At 37.8% G+C, this 20,655-nt stretch overlaps 1 protein-coding gene across 1 annotated transcript; it reads right to left on the bottom strand.

The window, feature by feature from the left end:
- Positions 1–110: 110 nt before the first annotated feature.
- On the bottom strand, positions 111–19,388 carry LOC121879955 (tRNA-dihydrouridine(47) synthase [NAD(P)(+)]-like). Its single transcript, XM_042386798.1, has 12 exons — positions 19,232–19,388; positions 15,839–15,906; positions 14,714–14,942; positions 12,525–12,627; positions 11,090–11,350; positions 10,620–10,814; positions 8,666–8,782; positions 8,060–8,236; positions 7,702–7,861; positions 7,037–7,188; positions 5,759–5,937; positions 111–3,853 (listed from the first exon to the last, which is right to left on the bottom strand). Exons 1-12 carry the CDS (start codon positions 19,276–19,278, stop codon positions 3,784–3,786), a joined length of 1,758 nt encoding a protein of 585 aa, XP_042242732.1. The 5' UTR covers positions 19,279–19,388; the 3' UTR covers positions 111–3,783.
- Between the last annotated feature and the right edge of the window lie 1,267 nt (positions 19,389–20,655).

The following is a 20,655-nucleotide window of genomic DNA, read 5'->3' as shown; positions in this document are numbered from 1 at the left end:
TTCTTACCTAAATGGTCATCAGAATGTCTATTATCAACACGACAGGCAACCATTATTGAAAGTTACCGTACAAGGCAATATAGGCACCATCAATCAAAGTGACAGAGAAATAGAGGTTTCAGTATTTATTTACATAAAATGCAAGTAACATCAACGTGTAATACTGTATTTACAGCACTGTACAGTACTTATTATCTTTAATGCTTCTCATATAAAACCCGAGACATTATGTAGATAATCGGATTTCCCTAAGAATTAAAATTAATTGAATTAAACAAATTCTGTTTACATCATTAATATAAAACACTTCATACTAAAACCTTCACAATACTGTATGTGACTCATCTTTTCCTTGTAGTTATCTCTTCCCACACACAGATACTGTACAGGCATTCCCCAATTTAAGAAAGGGTTCCATTCTTGAAAACCTTTCGCAAATCAGACATATTTCCCTTATGACCCATTATAAAACCCAAGATACATTACTACTGGGGGAAAAACAACCCCCCAAATTGTCTTAACATGCTACAAAACATATTTTTAATGAAACTTGCAGTGTAGCTCATGGGAGTTACTGTGCCACTGCTTCATGTAGTGATCCTGTGAGCCATGATAACTAAACCACTACTCCACAAGTTCAGTATTTTATTTTTAACTTGGTTAACCACTCTCAATACTGTACCGTACAGTACACTGTGTCTTAATTTTAGTTAAATTCTTTGTAAATTGACCAGGTCCAGTACCTCAGTATCTCCCAGTGATATGAAATAATGATGAAAAATTGGAGAAAATTTTATAAGTTCGGATTTTTTTTTTACATAAATCAAAATATGGGACAATTTTTTTCTTAACTTTGGACTTTTGTAAACCAGATCTTTGTAAATTGGGGAATGTCTGTACTCATTTAAAAACTGTAACTTATTAATTATGATTCATCATTATACTGTACTGTCATTCTGACATTGTTTGAAATTCAGAATGTTACTAAAAGCTTTTTAGTTGTGGATATTAACTTAAGATAAAAATTAATTTATATTAAATGGTAAAATATAGATATATCCCTTGGTAATTACTGCAGGGCAATACAGTATAATAAAACTGCATAACCACTCACCTGTTAAACTATAGCCTAATACTACAGTACAGTATACAGTAGCCTTGGGTTATTTCACAACTTTTAATTTAATTTTCTTTTTTTTTCACGAGAAAAACCAGACTGGAAGCCATACAACTACTGTACTACAGTACTGTGCATGTGTACTTCCCCAGCTGCCGTCACAGTGTCACTCAAAGACAAGACATTTCCACTTTTCTCTTGCAATTCTGCTCGGGTTACCACATGCATCGCTAACCAAGAGTCTAAACCAGTGGTTCCCAACCTTTTTTGGCTGCGACCCTAAATTTCCCAACAATACGGTGTCGTGACCCTCGGGCATATAATATATATTATATAGCTTGAATGTTAAGCAAAAATTTGTTTTACTTTATGATAAGTACTATATTTTTAAAATTGTCCGAGGGCCCCTCGCGACCCCATTGAGGACACCCCGCGACCCTCATTTGGGTCGCGACCTGAGGTTGGGAACCACTGGTCTAACGCTCAGCAGCTGCTTCTCCTTCCAACTCAAGTGAGCAAAAGAAAAGAAAGAATTTAATTAAGAAGAGAATGTTAAAATCTTGGACGAACTTGGCCGTGAAGTGTGTCAGTTGTGGCACGCTGAACAAGGGCAAATGAAAGCATCAAAATGAAAGCATCAGACAGAAGGCTGACGACAGCAAATGCACAGCCATCCATTACCATACAGGTATTAAGGCCAACACTGTACCACAAAATGGAGGATACTTAGAACATTTGGACAGTGAGCCTTTAATGATATAGAGCTGCACTGAGTAGTCTAATGATTCAGGCTGAGTCAAAGGAAATGGAAGATCAAGAGAGATGAAAAAATAGCTCGTGACAGCACATTCATAGTGAGTCAAGGCGCATCATACCTTCATTAAGCTTGCCGAGCTGACACAACTGATGTAGAAGGGAGTACTGCAAAGTGGTAGAGGAGGATGCAGGAAACCAATATATATATATATTTCGTGTAGATCCACAATGAAAATGTGGATAAGAAAAATCTTGATAAAATCACACAGGAAAAAGGGAAACAATGGAGCACCTTGGCTTTCGTCTTTATTCAAGACATCTTCAGGAGTCCAGGAAAGACATCATATAATCTTTGGTTTATCTATTTGGATGTGTTAGAAAACATGTTTAATTTTTATAGGTGTACTGACATAGGCAGACTAATGAGTAGGTTATACACTGGATGATGGCTGCACAACTTGAGGCAATTTTTCTATACAAGATGGATGTTTTCTTACCTCATGAAAAGACCCAAAATATGGGAATGAATAAGTCTGTCATGATACAATATTATTTTTTAAAATTTTCCATTAACCACAATTCTTCCGTTAACAGCAATTTGAGTAAAGAGAAAGAACTGTAGCCCATCGGCAGGAACTGATGCAACATTTAGCTTTTATTAAGTACAGTAATAAAACAACAGATTAATGAACAATGTTAGATCAAGATGTCACTTCTTGTCAATTAGTATGTTTTTATTACGGTAAACCCTCGATAACTCGGCACATATGGGGCTCTGGCCTTGCTGAGTTATCCCAAATTCTGACTTATCGAGGCACTTCCTCCCTCCCACAAAAATACGATAAAAAATATCGACCTATATATATGTACACCCACTAAAAAATTATTCGGCACCCTTGGCTCTGATACACTCCTACAACGATTACTGGTACAGAAGCCGTGATGTGTGTACAGAGAGAGACGGGGGGTACCAACCACACCACGTAATCACGGCTTCTATATCAGTGATCGTTGCAGGAGTGTATCAGAGCCAAGGGTGCCGAATAATTTTTCAGTGGGTGTACATGTAATCACTAAATGTAAAAAAGTAACACTTACCAGCACTGGAGGTGAAGAATGAAGCATCATAGTAGGTAACACAGAGGTATGGTAGGTGACACAGAGGCATGGTAGGTGACACAGGCATGGTAGGTGATACAGGCATGGTAGGTGATACAGAGGTATGGTAGGTGACACAGAGGCATGGTAGGTGATGCAGGTGGTCAGATATACAAAGATTTTCCCAGATAATTTTATATATCTCAGCATTACCCGAGTTATACTATAATACATTCTGAGACCATATCCATGCGGAGTTATCGATGGTTTACTGTACCTACAGTATATTGTACTCTATGTAGTGGATGCCATCCTGAACACACAAGGCAGTATGCTATGATGCAATAGCTCCAATGTTTATGTCTGGACATACAAAGTTTCATCCACAAAAAAAAAAAAAGATAAAAATATTAAGAAAAACTCATTCCTTCCCATTTTAGTGGCTCTTCATGAGGCAAGAATACATTAACCTTCAATAGTAAAATTTACCCAAGTTGCTGATTAATGAACACAACCATCATCCAGTATTACAGTTCTATACTACTGAGTCTGTGGGTCACTGGGCTGTGATGTATTGTGCTATTTATGTATGGTGTATCAACACTGTACATTTCTTGGCTATGTTTAGTAAATAAATAAACCTTTTCAGCTTTGTTTGGGCCTCCAGTCCGTGAACCCTTATTTTGTATTGAATTACTGTACTGTACATGTATTTTTATATTGTGTTTGTCTATATTTTACAAAAGTTATCGGTCTCATGAAACATCTTAAGGCTACTATATACTGTAACAGGTCACTAAAGAACACAGTAATCAGTAGGCTGAGGCCTTATGCTTTGGTAGGAACTCAAAGTCAGATGGAGTTGGCCCAAGCAGCATCTCACTGAGAACAAGAAGAGAAACAAAGTCAAGAAAGATAAAGTGTCAGTCCCCTACATTATGGGGACTACCACTTACAGCAGTGGCACACAATCCTTTCAATATATTTTGATACCAACTTTCACATTTACACTTGTGTTGAAAACCAAATATTAGAGTAACATACATGCTAAACATTTCTGCATATAGTCTTAACTTTATAAAGGTGAATCAGCTAAATGCCAAGAAACCTTAGGCAGAGCCTGCCAGTGCCCACAAGAAGAGCAATGTTTAACAGATGATGTAAGTGCACCCTATTCACTTAGCCTATTCTGGATTTAGATCTAATGAGGATTACAAGTGTAGGAGTCTTCATACTCTTGAGCTCATCCAACCCTGTGGGGAGATAGTGAACAAACTTACAGCTCCCTGTGTCAGTTAAGGACTTTGTTATAGGGAGGAGGGCGTGAGGTCTGGTGACTTGCTCACCTCCTGAGCCATAAAAGAGGATTTAACATCATAATCCACCATTAATAGTTTGTAAAGCTTCACAAGTGGCATGTGAGGCCTACACAAGCTTAAGAATAAGAGGACAAGATAATATGTCAAGCAAAGATCCTTTATGCAGCCCAGCTTTAAGTCTTGCTACTCATCTGAAAATGAGTCGAGTACAGTACTGTTTTTGCTCTCGTTAACTGATCCCATAACAATCTCAGACAAAATGACCCTTGAAGTATTCTCCAATATACGAGTTTGTTGTAAAAGTTTTTAGAAGATAACGATTGATTTATTAACACCTAATATCTGCATTAATGATGTGGTTCAGAGTTAAATGATTTAGTAAGCATAAGGTGAGACTAATCTGAACAAATTTACACTTATATAAGCCATAAAATGAAAAAAAATTGCAATGATAAATAATAAAATTGATACACAGTACAGTCTCTCCTCGACTTACGATGGGGTTCTGTTGCGGCGACCAGGTCGTAAGTCGAAAATGCAAAAATAATACAGAGAAATTCTAAAATGGGTCTCTTTTTCTTCTCAGCACCACGAGAACTCTCACTTTTATGCTTGCTAGCCATTTTAAAGGGAATTACAAACGAGAAATTTTTCAGTACACAGCGCGATCACTGACGTCGGGACTCGAAAATACGTAATGTGAAAAAATATTTTATACGACCATGGCCGTCGTATGTCCAGGTTGTCGAAAGTCGAATATGCCGTAAGTCGAGGAGAGACTGTATACAATAGCACATATTTTGTACAAAAAATTAGCTCCTTCTACACTCAAACCATCCTCTGGGTGATGCCACACAGTTCTGCCGGGCAGTTACCCAGCTGGCTCAAGAGACGTGTGTGTGTAAATGTGTGCCATAACATCACATCGAGGGAGGGAGTGTGGTGGGGTAGCAAGTCGGTGACACAGTTACATCCACTGCCTCCACACATACACACCCGTGCTCATCATTTTATATTTTCTCCCAAGCCACATTACTGTACTGTATTGTAATGATTTTTACACATCTTTTATAGTTTCATAACATGTAACGGTGGCAACGTGCCATCTCACAGGCCACCTCATCCCCAGTTTCTCCCCTTCCCAGTGAGCTATCACTAAACTGAATTCTGACTTAACGTTAAACAAGAAAGGGCGTCAAAATTTTCATCACTAAAGCAAATTAATGCCAAACGAGGGTTACCTGTACTAAAGTTTACAGTACATGTTAATGATGGAGAAGGTAACTAATTATTTAAATCCTAATTATATGATTGGCCGGTGATTAATCATAAGAGTACTTGCCCAGATCGGCCGCCAAATCCACGGGTTCAATGAACTTTACATAAGGTGAACCGCCCGAATGAAGGTCATCTCACCTTAAAATCAAATAAGATATAAAGAACATACACAGACACACATTAGTCCTACCTGATCTTGACCCAGTCAGTTACACTGCGAGAAGCCATCATGGTTTCAAGATGATCCCGACCTTGGTATGCCGGGGGGCGCTGATTCATCCTCTGGGTCTGTTCCAGGATGCCCACCGGGATGTAACGGTGTAAAAACGACAGCCACTCCAGTAAAAATCTCCGGGTCTTCTCAATACCCTAAAACATACGCGTAAACCTTAGATTTACTCTGCTCAAGACAATGTTAAGAATGTGATCAAATAAACTAGGCTAAGAAAAACAATACCATATTACTTATTACTCAGGTTATAAAATATACTTATCATATGACTAAGAATTTAAATCAGGAATGAAGACTGACATCCCACTTTATGGTCAAGATATGAGGGGAAGCTCAAGGTACTACACTAATATTACAGAGCCAACTGTTGTCATGTTCTCTTAGCTTAGTGAGTGTTAGTACAGTACTGCATATACATAACAAAGTCTCCAGCCACAGAGAGATCCATCAACTCTGACACAATATGGTCTCCAAGTAATAATGGAAGACATAAAGACATGGCCAAAATGATCATCCTTGACATATGTTCATTCTGTCATGTTCTCATCATAGAAAACTGTACCTCTGGCCACAACCTAAAAGACTCCATGTATATAATTCTGACTTTTTATTGTTCCCCTGATGCTTTTACCTCAACACAAAAGTTCTTAATAGTGATCACTGATTTATGTGATTTACTCTTAAGTATTTTACCAGTTGCCAGAGCAGTCAATTATACTTATTTTAGGTGATATTTCATAAAGAATACTCAGTTGTTGAGTCATGTAACAATACTCTTGACACTGTCCACTGGTCCTTACAGGTTCCATCAAGTAGTTAGTGTATGGGGGGCTGACATACCCACAGTGTTAGTGTAAATGTTCAACTTACATTTAGTAACTCTAGTTTGGTGATCACATGTGATTCATCTTTGCTCTTGACACTCTGATTTGTCCTTAACCATGAATATGATGTGTTTATATTTGTTAAAATGAACAAAATCTGCCAGAAAGAAATACTCAAAATTGTCATGGAATCTACAATTTATCAAGTAAGAATTTCAGTAGTGGCCCACATTTCAAAATATCTGGGGGCTCTTTTACCTTAAATTTTAGTGAGCCAAATACTACAACTGAGTATACAGTACAGTACAGTAGCTACAGCATTACTGGTAAACAACACACACTTGGAAGGGAGAGTTGTCAACTATGATGAAAAACACATAAAAGTTATAGTGTAGAGTAGTGTAAGTCTCACCTCTGTGTCACTACCCCAATACTCTAGACCATAATTAGTATATTCTCTGAGCATGTCTAAACGTTCACTTGAGGAGATGTCCCAATGACGTTGCTCCTTTATTTCCTTGAAAATCCAAGGCTTGATGAGTGCACCTCGTCCTATCATCATGCCTTCGATAAAAGAAAATTATTTAGTACTAAAGTTCACATTTGGAAATCATAAATAAGAATTTTTTTCTGAGTAGATAGGTTTGGGAATACTGTACAGTACAGGGTATATAAATAAACTACAGAAATACTAATCATAATACTAAGTATAAGTAAGTAATGACACAAAGTTCAAAACAGAATCAGTCAGAGATACAACAACAAGACAAAACAGTACAGTATTGAATAATGTAGAGATCTTGTGCAGCCAAAATTATTCATTAACTCTTTAGTGAGAATAAATTATAAACAACATTTCTAAATTTATACAGGAGACATGTTTCTGGTGATGATTTAAAAGACCTGAGTATAGTCTTTCTTCATGTGCATAAGGGTATGCTGTTCCACACCTTCAATCCATGATATTTTATTGAGGTTTGTCTACAATCAAATACAGTAATGCAATTTTTCATTTCACAAACAGAGCCTCTGTGAAGATAATATCCTTAAGGAAAACAAAACAGAGTACAGTACTACCTGCCACATTAGAATGCTCCCGATGATAGTTATAATCCTCAAAGCTTAAGATATCACCATTTCCAAATAGTGGGATGGGGTCTGCTACTGCAGCACACTCATTGATGTAGTCCCAGTCTGCAATTTTTAGGTATCTTTGTTCTTTGGAGCGTCCATGAAGCTGAAAACACAAGAACAAATTTGAATGTTTGAGTGAGTGAGAAAGTTTGACAGCAGTACTGTATTATTACAAATGATAAACATTGAGATGTGATCAAGAAGTTTACAAAACATGTATCATAATATGTTGTGCTGCTGTAAAGTATTAAAGCAGGTAACTGATACAGTACTGTAACATATAAAGATATGTAAAACTCACTGTAACCATAGACACATCCCACAACTTGGCCTTCTCAATAATTTTGTGAGCAACACGAGTATCATTGTACACCGCTGTTCTCATCTTCAGTGTGAGAGGTTTGGATAAAACGTTTGTCATGCCTCGTACCATGTGTTCCAAGCAGCCATGACGACGCAACAAGGCACTCCCACCTCCCTATGGAAAAAATAAATCCATCAGCCACTGTAATCATGAATAGAAAAGAAGGATTACTGAAAGGAATGAGAACACAACTCACTAATTACAGTTTACTTAGAAATTAACAGTTCCCTTTAAGTGAGTCTGTTGATGGTCCAGAAGCTTCTAATGAGTTGATCTGCCACAAGAAAAGTTAATAAATAATTAATGTTCATTATATAAAATAGTCTGATACCTTGATTATCTTTATTTATACTGTATTAATAAAATAGTATTACTGTTTCCACATACCTTTCTGAAATTATTATTGCCCTAATTTATTAAAAGATTTAAGGTAACTTACAATAGAGAATATGTTTCACTTTTCAAGAATGCATGTCTGACATATGGTGAGGGCAGCATGGCGTCACTACCTCACTACAGTTTGAAACACTGACACATAATTACCCGATTGTAGATGAAGTCAATGGGGCAGCCCATGTTGATATCCAGAAAGTCTACCTCAGCATTTGCATCCAAGAGCTGGGCACACTTCACCATGGTTTTGGGATTGCTGCCACACACCTGAGTAAGACAAACACTTAATGAGTTACCTACAAAGCTCAGGTCACAGTATAAACTGCATCACTCTAATAAATTTTGGAAAACTAATTCTGTTCCATCTTGGAAATTATCTCCCAGGAGGCCCAGAAAACTTCCAAAGCCATTGACACACTAATTAATTTTACTCAAAAAGATGAAGAATCCAACAAAGTCTGCAGTAGAAACGAAGAAAATCCACCTCAACCTCCTTCAAGCTGTGTCAGAACCAACACCGACTGCAATAGAAGCTGTACTGTGCAGGCCGTTTCATCATGTAAAAAGAAAAACCCTCACAAAGCAAACTGCAAGAATACTCAAGAGCTTGAATGACCTTATAACTCAAGACTCAGATGAAACACAGTCTGTTGACAGAGAACACATCACCACTACCTCACCTGAAGGCTCTCAAGCTCAGGACAATGAAGATACTTTGTGATAAATTCTTAAACATTTTGGAAGCCAAGATGAACTGACTTTAACTAGTGTTAAAATCCAAGGGACACATGATAAAATATTATAGAATAATTTTTCTTCTTATCTTTATGTTTTTATTAAGTACATGTAGTAATGTAAAAAGGTTACTGGGCTCAACAGTTTTTACACACACTGGACTTTCATCTGGACTGTACATACTATCCCTTTATGTATCAGATAACATTAGAACCCTTCAGGGGGTCTGACAGCTGATTGTTGCCAGAGTGAGTCATTCAATGAGGGCAACAGAGCCTTTAGTTTATTTCCCATAAGTCTGAGCAACACTGTACACATAGTATTACCCTAGTGAGGAACAAGCACTGTAGGCTCGATTCAAGGCTCAGTACCTAGGTGGTACAGTCACCCCCAGAAGCCCTGTCATCTCTCCTCCTGGACCTTGAACCCTGAGATTCAGACTCGTGAGCCTGAAGCAGTGGACGCTGATGCATTATTCTGTTCATAAATGCTTCAGGTTCACAAGTCTGAATCTTGGGATTCATGGTTTAGGAGGAGAGGTGGCAGGACTTTCGTGGGTGACTGTACCTCACTAGATTTCGCCAGGGAGATGTTTTCCATTTTTCTTGATTGTTCTCATTGAGTTACCCATCTTCACTAATTATAACTATACAAACCCCAAAACCAAAGTAAACCTGTCATACAAAAATCACCTACAGTATACAATGTAGACATGAATGCCATAAGAATCTACATGCAATCAAAAGTGAATGAACCCAATTTAGTTGGGTATAAAATCTATTGGAAATGTATTTAATTTGGGACAGGTGGTGTAGAGATCTTGACTGGTTTGGAGAAGAAATGTTTGGAGAAAGTGCTGGGTGTGTGAGAAATGTTTGGAGAAAGTGCTGGGTGTGTGAAAAATTTTAATGTGTGAATTATGGTTCTGAAGCTACAGGTAGGAAATATTCTGGTGATTGTTATAGCTGCATGTACCCCCCACCCCAGGCAGGGCTGAGTGAGAAAGAAAAGGACAAGTTCTGGGATGAGTTGATGTATGTAATATATCAGAGCTTTGGTGAGAGGGAAATTATAATATCTGAACAGCCATGTTGATGTAAACACTGAGTTATTAAGGTGTACATGGTGAATAAGGCAATGGTACGAGGAATATCAGAGGAGAAAGAATATAGTACTGGAGTTTGGAGTTGAAGTGAATATACTATATATATACACTGTTTGGTAGAGTTAAAATGAGTGGTTGGGTTATCTGTATTTAGGTATTCCAAGTACACAGGTGAGCAGGTTGGTAGTTAATACTGTATAAAGTTTACAATCATTAAAGATATATAATTTATTATCAATTTTGAAATGAAATAAAATACCGTACCTGGATACCAAAACAATCTTCAGATTCATGACGCTTGATAAGGGCCCACTCGTTAGGGGATCCTTTCAGAAGGCACGAGTCAAGGGCCATTTCACTACATGTTATATCAGCTCCATACCGCTTACAGATGCGGCGGAAGGGTAGATTCCCCAGTGTGGTAAGAGGAGCCAAGTATGTCTTGTCTCTCCATTCAATCTGGACACAACAAGATTTAATATAGTATTCAACAATGTAGTGTATCATAGCAATGTACCTGAATTTACTAGTACCCTGTATTAGGAGAGTAAAGGCAGTCAAGTTTATGGGACTCACTTTGTTTCACTGCAATGAATAGGGAAACGTGTGTACAAATGACTGCAAGATTGAATAACCATTTCAATAGGTACAGTACAGCACTCTGATAAACATTCATATAATAAACTTTGAAGAAAAAAATCTGTTATGATTATTTTGTTATATTGGTCTCCTACCTTCTTCTTTTCTCTAGCAGTGAGTTTTATAACATCTTCAGGAGCAGGTTCAGGAGCAGGTTCAGGAGCAGGTTCATTATCTTTTGCTTCATCTTCTTTATCATTACAATCTTTTTCGGAACTGGAAGTTTTTTCATTTATTCCATCTGTTATTTTCTTTTTGTCATTGGCTTCACCCTTTGCCATTTCTGACTGTGTTCTCCGGTGGGCGTCCAATGCTTCTGTAAAGTCATATTTTCGTTTTCGTAATTGTAGTTGGACCTGCAATTGGGTAAAAAACCCAAAAACATTACTGATAAGAGAAAATTGATCAAGTATTTAATATAAAACTCATTCTATGTCACTCACCACAGGAGAAATGGTGATAATTCTGTTTAAAATAGACCTTCATTATATCATAAGTGGGACCAAGCATTACCGTGAAATAGAGCATCATAATACATTAGAGTGTACTGTATTTTGATGAATATAAGCCACACTTTTCTCCCTCAAACTTTGGCAAGAATGGGAGTGCAGCTTACTATAAAATACAGTACAAATTTTAGTAATGCCTCAAAAATATCCTTAAGTACAGTACCACCTTAATTAATTCCTTGTGCTCTCTAGCTCCTCCTCTAACCAATCCTCAGCACCATTACTACCTCACCCCAAGTCAAAATTACCATCAGTACTGCATCACCGTTACTATCACCACTGTGCATGTCGTCTACCTGTGAGTTTGTTTACAAGTTTAGTGCTACAAAATAAATAACTTGAGTGAAGTATTAGAACAAGAGATAACAAAGGTCTACCCCAAGCAGGTGACCCCTGTTTATTATTCATTAACCCAGGTTTATTTTATTGTTACTTTATGCAACATTTTCTTATACAATAATTTCATTAATCTTAGCCTAAGGGGACCTCAAGACCCATGAGAAACAACCACCACAAGACACCGCTGAACAGGAGTGTACAGCGCCTCAGTCATAAACACTATCCACATCAACAGTAAGTTTTGTTCCATTCAGGAGTTAAGCTTATTGAATAGAGGTAGACTACCACACCACTGGATACTTCAGCACGTTCTAGATGTGACTGAGTGAGGAGATATTTTGTTATATAAATCATTAATAACATGAATAGTGTTTCCTGCCAATGATTGCTCAAGACATATTATGTTGGCACCTCTGTCATAGGGTGATCTGTGTATTAGAAGTCTTGCAGGTCACTCAACAAAGGACTGAAGGCCAGAAAATTCTTTTTTAAACATAATTTTTACGACATTTACTGCTAATTTCAAATTAATTTATGAGAAATTTATCCAAATTCAGTAACTTTGCTTTGTACCCTTTCAATAACTATTCTCGAGGCAAATAGACAGTTTTTCTGGGTCATCGTAAACATATGACGAGGAACTGTTCAAAACCTTCTAGGGATGAAAACATTAAGTTCATACCTCTTTCTTTATTGTATTGCAGATTATTGGTTTGTCTGTATACTTGGACCACAGCTCCTCATTCACCTTGTTACCCAAGCCTTCAATATGATCACTACCGTATCTGCAAGAAAATAAAAGCATTAAGTTTGAAGCAGTCATCAGTTTTATGGTTTCATTCTCTTAGTTGATGGCCAAGTCTTGTCTTTGGCCCAATGTACTGTACTGTACACACAAAGTTGCTCCAAACAATAGTTCATTACTCATTCCAACTTTACTAAGGCCACACGATTAGCTGCACATACAGAATACTAAAGGCGGCATCACACACAAATTTTCGAACCAGCGTGCAAATCCAGTACAGTACTACAATTCCAGTTAGCTACACAGGGAGAGTCGAATTCCAGCATCACAGAAACGTAAATATTCAAGATGAATCTCTAGTTTTATTACTGTGGCGGGTCTAGCTGTATTAAGTGTGAGCAAGAAAGAAAACATTTGTAGACTTTGGGGTGAGGTTTTGATTTTGTGCCTTGTGCTGTCACTAGCAAAATAAAAACAGTGTTTTCAAATCGTTCCAAGGACACAATTAATACGCATTCATAAATAATTACAAGTATTTTATATAGTTTAGTATTATCCAAATTCATCATAAGGACATACAATATGCCTGTACAGTACCTATGGCAAATAACCGTACCTTCAATTTAATATAGTACTGTATACAAGTACAACTCGAGAGTGATGCCAATTTTGGGCCACAAAGAATGACATGTCAGGGTTGAGAGAAACTGGGAACACTAGCTGGAAACGCTTGATCTATTGCTGGATTTGTTTGCTGGTTTGAAAAACTGCCAATTTAGTAGCTCGTATGAAGCTCTTTAAAAGTGTTTAAGGATCAATCCTCTACTTCTGATTACTTACCTCTACCAAGTGACTTACAAACCAAAGCCAGCTCAGTTGACAAGAGGAAGAGGAGCTACAAAACCTCCATGATTGAAAAGCCACACACCCCACACAAGAATTAGCTCCCATTTCTTATAAATCGGTAGCAAGGTTTCTCTCCCCAAGTCTCCCGCCAAACAAGTGCAGCACAGTATAGTGTTATCCTTGACACTCTATAATGTCCCTAGAAACAATGGACACTTTCTGTCAAAGGCAATTCAAAAAGACCTAAAAAAAGTGAACCATACAGTACATGCAATGTAAATGTCAGACAAAAATAAACTAACAAACAAAGAACACTGCTTTGATGTACCACACAAACTTATACAGTACTGTACTGTACTGCAGACTGGTAGCCCCTTTTTCTATCAGAACCAGATGTTAGACAATGCCCATAATACTGGGAGACTTCCAGGGGTCCTTAAGTCCTAGTCAGAACCTCCTGATGATGCCCTGGGTCAATCTAATGATCTATTGCAGACTGATTGTCATTCTTGTTCTGAAGACATGAAGGTCTACTGAGAGCTGTGACTATCCAACACAGCACCCAACCATGATGACCAGATCTACCATTATGAATCATCTACCCCTGCCAGAGAGAATATGAGTGAACTCGGGTCTAGTCGACCACTCGTGTTTCAGTACCTGCTACTTGGTCATAGTAGGTGGAGGGTTACCGAGACACCTACAGTAGTTATGACTGACGCTTGAAGATTCTTCAAGATCAATCTTCCATTTCTGGCTTACAGTACTGTATATCCATGTCAGGTGGCTCTCACAGTACTGAACTATGCCAATAAAGTAAGTGTATTATGTTGGGATGGTCATCGTACTTTGTTACCAGTTCACCGAGGAAGCAATATTGTGGTCTGGGTAAATTCTGATACAAAAAATCGATTACAAATCTCAAGTTTCAAATCACACAACCAATATATTTGTGAGGTCTGCCACTACAGCCTATCAGTTGTGTCAGTAGGCAGGTCTTAAACCAAAAACCACACCCCATATTACTCGCTGAGATAACAGACCCACACATCAAGTTTGATTCAATCCTAATTCACTGGGTGAGGTGAGGAGTGTTTCACAGCTGACAATACTGTGTAGCCTGGCTAGGAGTATTCTACCACTAGTATTTCATATGTCAATTGCTGATGACCCATAAGCTACAAAATAGAGTACAGTATCTAACTGTAGTACATTGGTGGTAATATTGGCCTCTGAGTTCCTTTATCCAACTACAAATCTATTATCCATCTCAAGCCTACCTGCAAGTGAAACCGTAATTACACCGGCCATATGTGCGGTAGTTGTGACACTCTTGCCCTAGATCTTCAGGTTTAGAGCTCAAGAATGCGGAGACATCGTGTATAAAGTCACAGTTAGGGAAAGTACACTGGCCACTCACATCTTCACCAACACGTAAACACCACAGAGACCGACACAGCTTGCTACTCTTAGGAGCTTTCATCAATTTTGGTCGTTTCTTATTTGTACCTAAAAATAAAGAAAAACTCTTTAAAATGTCACATGAAAAAATCAGGCAAAAACTTAGGTAATACAGTATATAATAGTTTATATTAAGTATGACAATGAAAACACACTGAACATAACATATATGATATACCTACTGTACTGTAATCAAGTGCCCTGCTACGTATACTATATTTTCTAGATATACAAAGAAGTCAACACATTATTCTGTTGCCCATGATCACAAACACACTATAGCTACAGTATAACTGAGGGCTGACAAATCAAAATTCAACCTGACTAAAGTCGCTGAAAAGACGGCCATGTTACAGGGACTGCAGCTTGATTACTGCTCTCAAAAACTGTACATTATGGATAAGTAAATCTTCTCTATACATCAGAACTACACAGGCAATACAAATACCAAAATTAAAGACAATTTTACTGGAAACCATTAAGTCATATCATATACTGTACAATATTATCACTACATCTCTTTCTGACTAAATAAATTTATAAATATTATCACAATCAAATTTTTTGCTATCCCAGTTGCTCACACAGGAAGTACAGTACAGTATAAAAACTACAAGAATAACAGTAATCCCTACTAAAGGCAGCTATAGTTGCTTAAATAATGACTTGGCAACTCAACTACAACCACAGCTGCCACAAGATTATCACATCAAATTTTCTTAATTATTTAAACAAATATATGAACATTTGGAAATTTCTCATTATCTAAAATAATGATGAACATAATACAGTACAGTAAGGACTCGTTAAATTTGGGTGAAGATGGAGCACTGATTACAATGGACATATTTTGGATCACCTGAATAGAAAATCCAGCTAATTTCACCTGAAAATTAATGACCCTAATGTTACCTGAGGGAAGGTTAGGTCATCACCTTACTCACCAGTCAGCTTTTGTTTTTTGGTCGGTGGCTCATCTGTGGCCGCACAAGGCTCCACTGGTATGATAAATCTGCAAAATCAATATATCCTTAATTATTGGATGACCCTTTACTGATATTTATTGTATGTAATTGATGTACAGCATGTAATAATTTATGTACAGTATTTGAATACAGGTACAGTACAGTAGTTATCAAATTATCCAAGTCTACAAACTTCACAAATCTCTAAACTCTGGCCACTTTAACATTTTCACGACTGTGCAATACCGTGTGATCACCAGACTTGACCAGAGCCCTGTGCCTCATACCCAAGGTCTGGTGCTGATCATGATTTACATTGTGACTTATATTTTTAATGCCTTGTTTAACATCCCTGACACAGCATGACCACTGGCAACCTGCTGCCACCTGTACTGTACCAGCAACAGAGCTTAAGAAGTCACCCCCGAGTCCCGAGACATTGTGGTCAGAGTCAACTAGCTGTCGGTATCACACACAGCAAAGTATTAATGTCACAAACACTGACAAAACAAGGCTGTCATTGGTAAGCCTGTCAGGCCATACATAACAGACTTTTATTGTATCAGTAAGTCATTAGAGAGACGCATCATACAGTCAATTTGTGGATTTACTTCACTGTAAGACTTCAGATCACAAGGTATTAAAAAAATCAAGTTACAGTAATTCTCTAAAAAGCTTTGTGTGTGTGTTTTAAAAATGATATTTTTTAATATGATTATAATCTTTCTGACCATTCACCAAAAGTTGAATTTTCAGTTTCAAAATTTCTAAATTGGAATATTCAAATTAACAGAAATAAATACAACCACCAACCACCAGATATTTTATTACAGTTCTTTAACTCGGCTCTCTATTACACCAAACAGTACAGTACATGTAAATAAAACACTTTGAGAACAAATAAAACATTAATAATAAGCGATTCTTTTTCAGGAAAAATAATAATAAAAAAGGTATTAATCGTCTTTTCAGTTACATAATAAATGAATTAATCATGAGATTGAAATAATGGTTTTAACAGGTAGGAAAAAAGGCAACATTACAAGGTGTTCAAAGTAAGTTGCACCGGACCTTGTAGAGTACAGTACTCACTCTCAGGTGATGGAGGACCACGATCACATCACCACCCTAATATGCAACAAATTTCTACAGGTTAACTGAAATTATGAACAGTTCTCATGAAGTTGATGCTTCAATGTGAATTGAAAAAAATAAATAAATAAATAAGTAAAATGAAATAAAATCCAACACAAGAAAATAATCAAAGAGACCAGACACTAATACTTCACTTGTGACAAGACTTTGACTTATTGTGTGCAAATGGTTACTGATATTGCAAAGGAAATTAGTAGCAAACCTGGTGATAGAGGTCGTGCCGTGTGTGAAGTGAGAAACAGAGCTGTCCGCTGAGCACACTCTGGCAACTTAGGAGAGACCTTTCGGCAGTTGTCCAACATGTGAATTTAATTTTCAGTCCAAGTTTGGTTAACTTACATTATGGTTCTCCCAAAAATAGATATTTATCAGTGACTAACAGTTAGGCTAAGTTGAGATGTGAGGTTTGTTGGTGTAAATTCTCTGAAGGACAATTTTAAAAGAATTCAAAATAGTTTACACTGGACATTCTCTTTACTGTACTTTTATCCTCTTCACCACTGATCGGCTTGTTAGCAGCTTGGGCGATCGGTCACATCTCTGTCACACACTGTTGGCAAGTACTGGGCATGCACCGGCTCCTGAATGTACCTGAACCTGCTCCAGTGTTGGTCAAGTCTGGTCTTGAATAAGCTCACACTCGGTGCCATCACGACACTCTGCTCTTTATAAATCAATATTATTTTTAAATTTCATTCACAGAATCTAAAATTTTGGAAGCACCACTTCTCGTGTGAACAGCAATACCGTACATATTAAGCAACTTTTGGTCTGGTTAGGGTAAAATTATTGTTTCGGTCATCCATCTATTTGGAACCTAACCTAACAGGTAAAAATCGGTCACAACACTGCTTCTCAAATGCAACCTAACATAACCTACTAAAGTTGACTGGATGACCAAAACGATTATAATACCCTGGATAGTAGAGTTGTACTTGACTACCTGGAAACACTGGTATAATGACTCTACTGGTACAGTACTGTCATACACATCTCATGTCTTTGTCCACCATCACTGGTTAAATGACTAATTAACATTCATAAGAACATAAGGAGTCTGCAATAGGCAGGTTGGCCTGTGCTTGACAGCTCCTGTCGGGAGTTACAGCCACCCTCTGTCGTCCATGAATCTATCTCGCCTCCTTTTGGAACTGTCCAGCGTCCCAGCACTTACTACATTCAATATAATGACTCTACTCGTATTTCAACTGAACAACTGCTAACCAATTAATTCTGTGAACACCACTGTAATGCCACTTCCTTTGTGAACTGACAACCATTCTTGCACCAAGTCAAATTTTAATGTTAAAGAACAAGAATGATATGACTGAGGTCAGAGATTCCTTCAAGTAGTTATGGGTGCCACTATACAGTACTACGTCCTGACGGTCCGACTAATTACCCAAATGTAGCAAAATGTAGCCGCAATGAAGTCAAATAATGGTCCTACATGAATAAATCGGACTGCTAATCACTTCTCGACTAGTATTTGGTATCATAAAGTCACAAAAAATTGGAAAACTTACTTTAATCTGAGTTAATAGATCGCGTGCATGTACCAAGGGAGCGAGTAATTACCCAAATGTAGCCGCAATGAAGTCAAGTGATGGTCGTACAAGCGTAAATCGGGCTGTGAATCACTTCTCGATTATTATTTGGTGTCATAAAGTCACAAAAAATTGGTAAACTGAATTGAATCTGAGTTGTGTTAGGTTAGGTTAGGTTAGGTACATGGACTTGATCTATTAACTCAGATTAAATTAAGTTTACCAATTTTTTGTGACTTTATGACACCAAATACTAGTCGAGGTTAGGTTAGGTTAGGTTAGGTACATGCACTTGATCTATTAACTCAAATTAAATTAAGTTTTCCAATTTTTTTTTACTTTGTGACACCAAATACTAGTCGAGAGGTGATTGGTAACCAGATTTATTCATGTAGGACCATTATTTGACTTCATTGCGGCTACATTTGGGTATTAGTGGGCCCCCTCCTGATGCTAGCTCCTGTACACCACAGTTTATATGCTACACCACAAGCTGCCTCTGTGAACTGTATGGAAGGTTTAAAGGGAAAACTCAGAGCAGAAAACAAATTAGCAAATGTGTAAAGACATCCAAGTAAATAATGCAAACGTGCAGTCAGCCATCAGTCTCTCCATAATTAACCCGCCACATAAAATCATTTCCACAGAAGGAAGTGTAATACAGTCTTACTCAGGCTTCATGTGTGCCACAAGATCAGTAATGTCAATGTTGCTCATCTTGATTCACCCTGCAGCACACGAGGACCAAAACACCCAGCTCAAGGGGTATCAAATAAGGAAGCTTAACACCCTCACATATTCCCTGTAGTCTCAGAAAGATCCCACAGAGAGTTATACCACAGCGCCGCCCGTGGTGAGAAGGACTTAATATGTTCCTCATAGAAAACGAGTCCAAAAATAATTGTAGAAGACGATTATTGTTTCATGAGGAACTATTATTTTCATGGCTGTCATAAAACACACTGGTAGATTATTCCAAGAGTTCACAATATTCTCACGCCGAAAAAGTTTGGTTGGTCAGTGAGGGGTGGTGGTGCTCCTTCCCTTCTTACTGTTGAATAAGACAAAATAGATAAGATGTCTACAAAATTAGTTGGGCTGAAATTTCGTCACACAGACACCCAGACAGGGCCTCAAGAGAGTGGTCATCTGAGGCGCCGCCGTGTACTGCAGGACGCCGAAAACTGAGGAACAAATAATTAATGAATAATAAGTTAAATAAATGGAAAATATGAAAACAATCAGGTGTGTCAGTAATATATTTTAGGAGTATTACTGTGTTTCTTATTGTTGTGGTGGGGTGTGATGGTGACCAGGTTTGTGTAAATACTTGGTGTAGGTGTACAGTATATAAGTAATTCTTTATTAATCTTGACTAATGATGTTTATTATCATTTTCCATAATTGAAGGTATGTGATAGTATATTATAATCCTAATTAATGTTATTGGGTCATATATTTAGCTAACTGGAAACGTCAGGTGGTGGCGTGGGTTGTAAGGTACCTGGGTTACTGGGTATAGTTGGAAGCCAGGAGAGGTCAAGTTCACAAGGGACAACAGATTAGCCAGCCAAAGTGTAAGTGGATGTCATTCCCAAAACCAAATTTTACTTTTATCCTTTTCGCCACTGATCGGCTCGTTAGCCTCTTGGGCGATCGGTTATGTCTTTGTTACTCACTGTTAGCAAGTACTGGTCATGAACTGGCTCTTGAATGCATCTGTACCCAAGGACAGTCCTAACGAACCGATCAGTGTTGAAGATGATAAAAGCAAAGTCAAAGTTGTGTGTAGCTGCTGGGCTGCGCCAGTCACAACACACGTTTGTCCTCTGCACCACTGACCGGTCCTTTAGCCCTTGGGCGATCGGTCACGTCTCTGTTACAATTGTTGCTCCACAAAAGTTTGTACTCGCAGTACTATCCAACTTATTCATGTTTGATTTTCTGCCTCTGCTGTAGGATAGCAAATACTGTACTGAAAAAGGTTAGCTTAACGTAGGTAAGTTTACGTTAGGTTAGGTTAGATAAAACTAAAGGTATCTCTGTAGACCGCACGCCACTGTAGCACCAAACCAAACCTTGAGCCGAGATGGT

Source organism: Homarus americanus, unplaced genomic scaffold (genome assembly GCF_018991925.1).
Source record: "Homarus americanus isolate GMGI-L3 unplaced genomic scaffold, GMGI_Hamer_2.0 scaffold29478, whole genome shotgun sequence".
Taxonomy (NCBI): domain Eukaryota; kingdom Metazoa; phylum Arthropoda; class Malacostraca; order Decapoda; family Nephropidae; genus Homarus; species Homarus americanus.
The sequence above is the reverse complement of the archived record's forward strand: the minus strand, read 5'-3'. Positions and strand labels throughout refer to the sequence as shown.

What these genes read in the sequence shown, in the direction of transcription:
- LOC121879955 (XM_042386798.1), bottom strand. Translation starts at nt 19,278, where the DNA reads ATGAGCAACATTGACATTACTGATCTTGTGGCACACATGAAGCCTGA. An exon ending in AATTACGGTTTCACTTGCAG is followed by an intron (nt 12,628 to 14,713) that starts GTAGGCTTGAGA and finishes ATTTTCTTGCAG; the next exon opens with ATACGGTAGTGATCATATTG. An exon ending in CTGCTAGAGAAAAGAAGAAG is followed by an intron (nt 10,815 to 11,089) that starts GTAGGAGACCAA and finishes TGTTGTGTCCAG; the next exon opens with ATTGAATGGAGAGACAAGAC.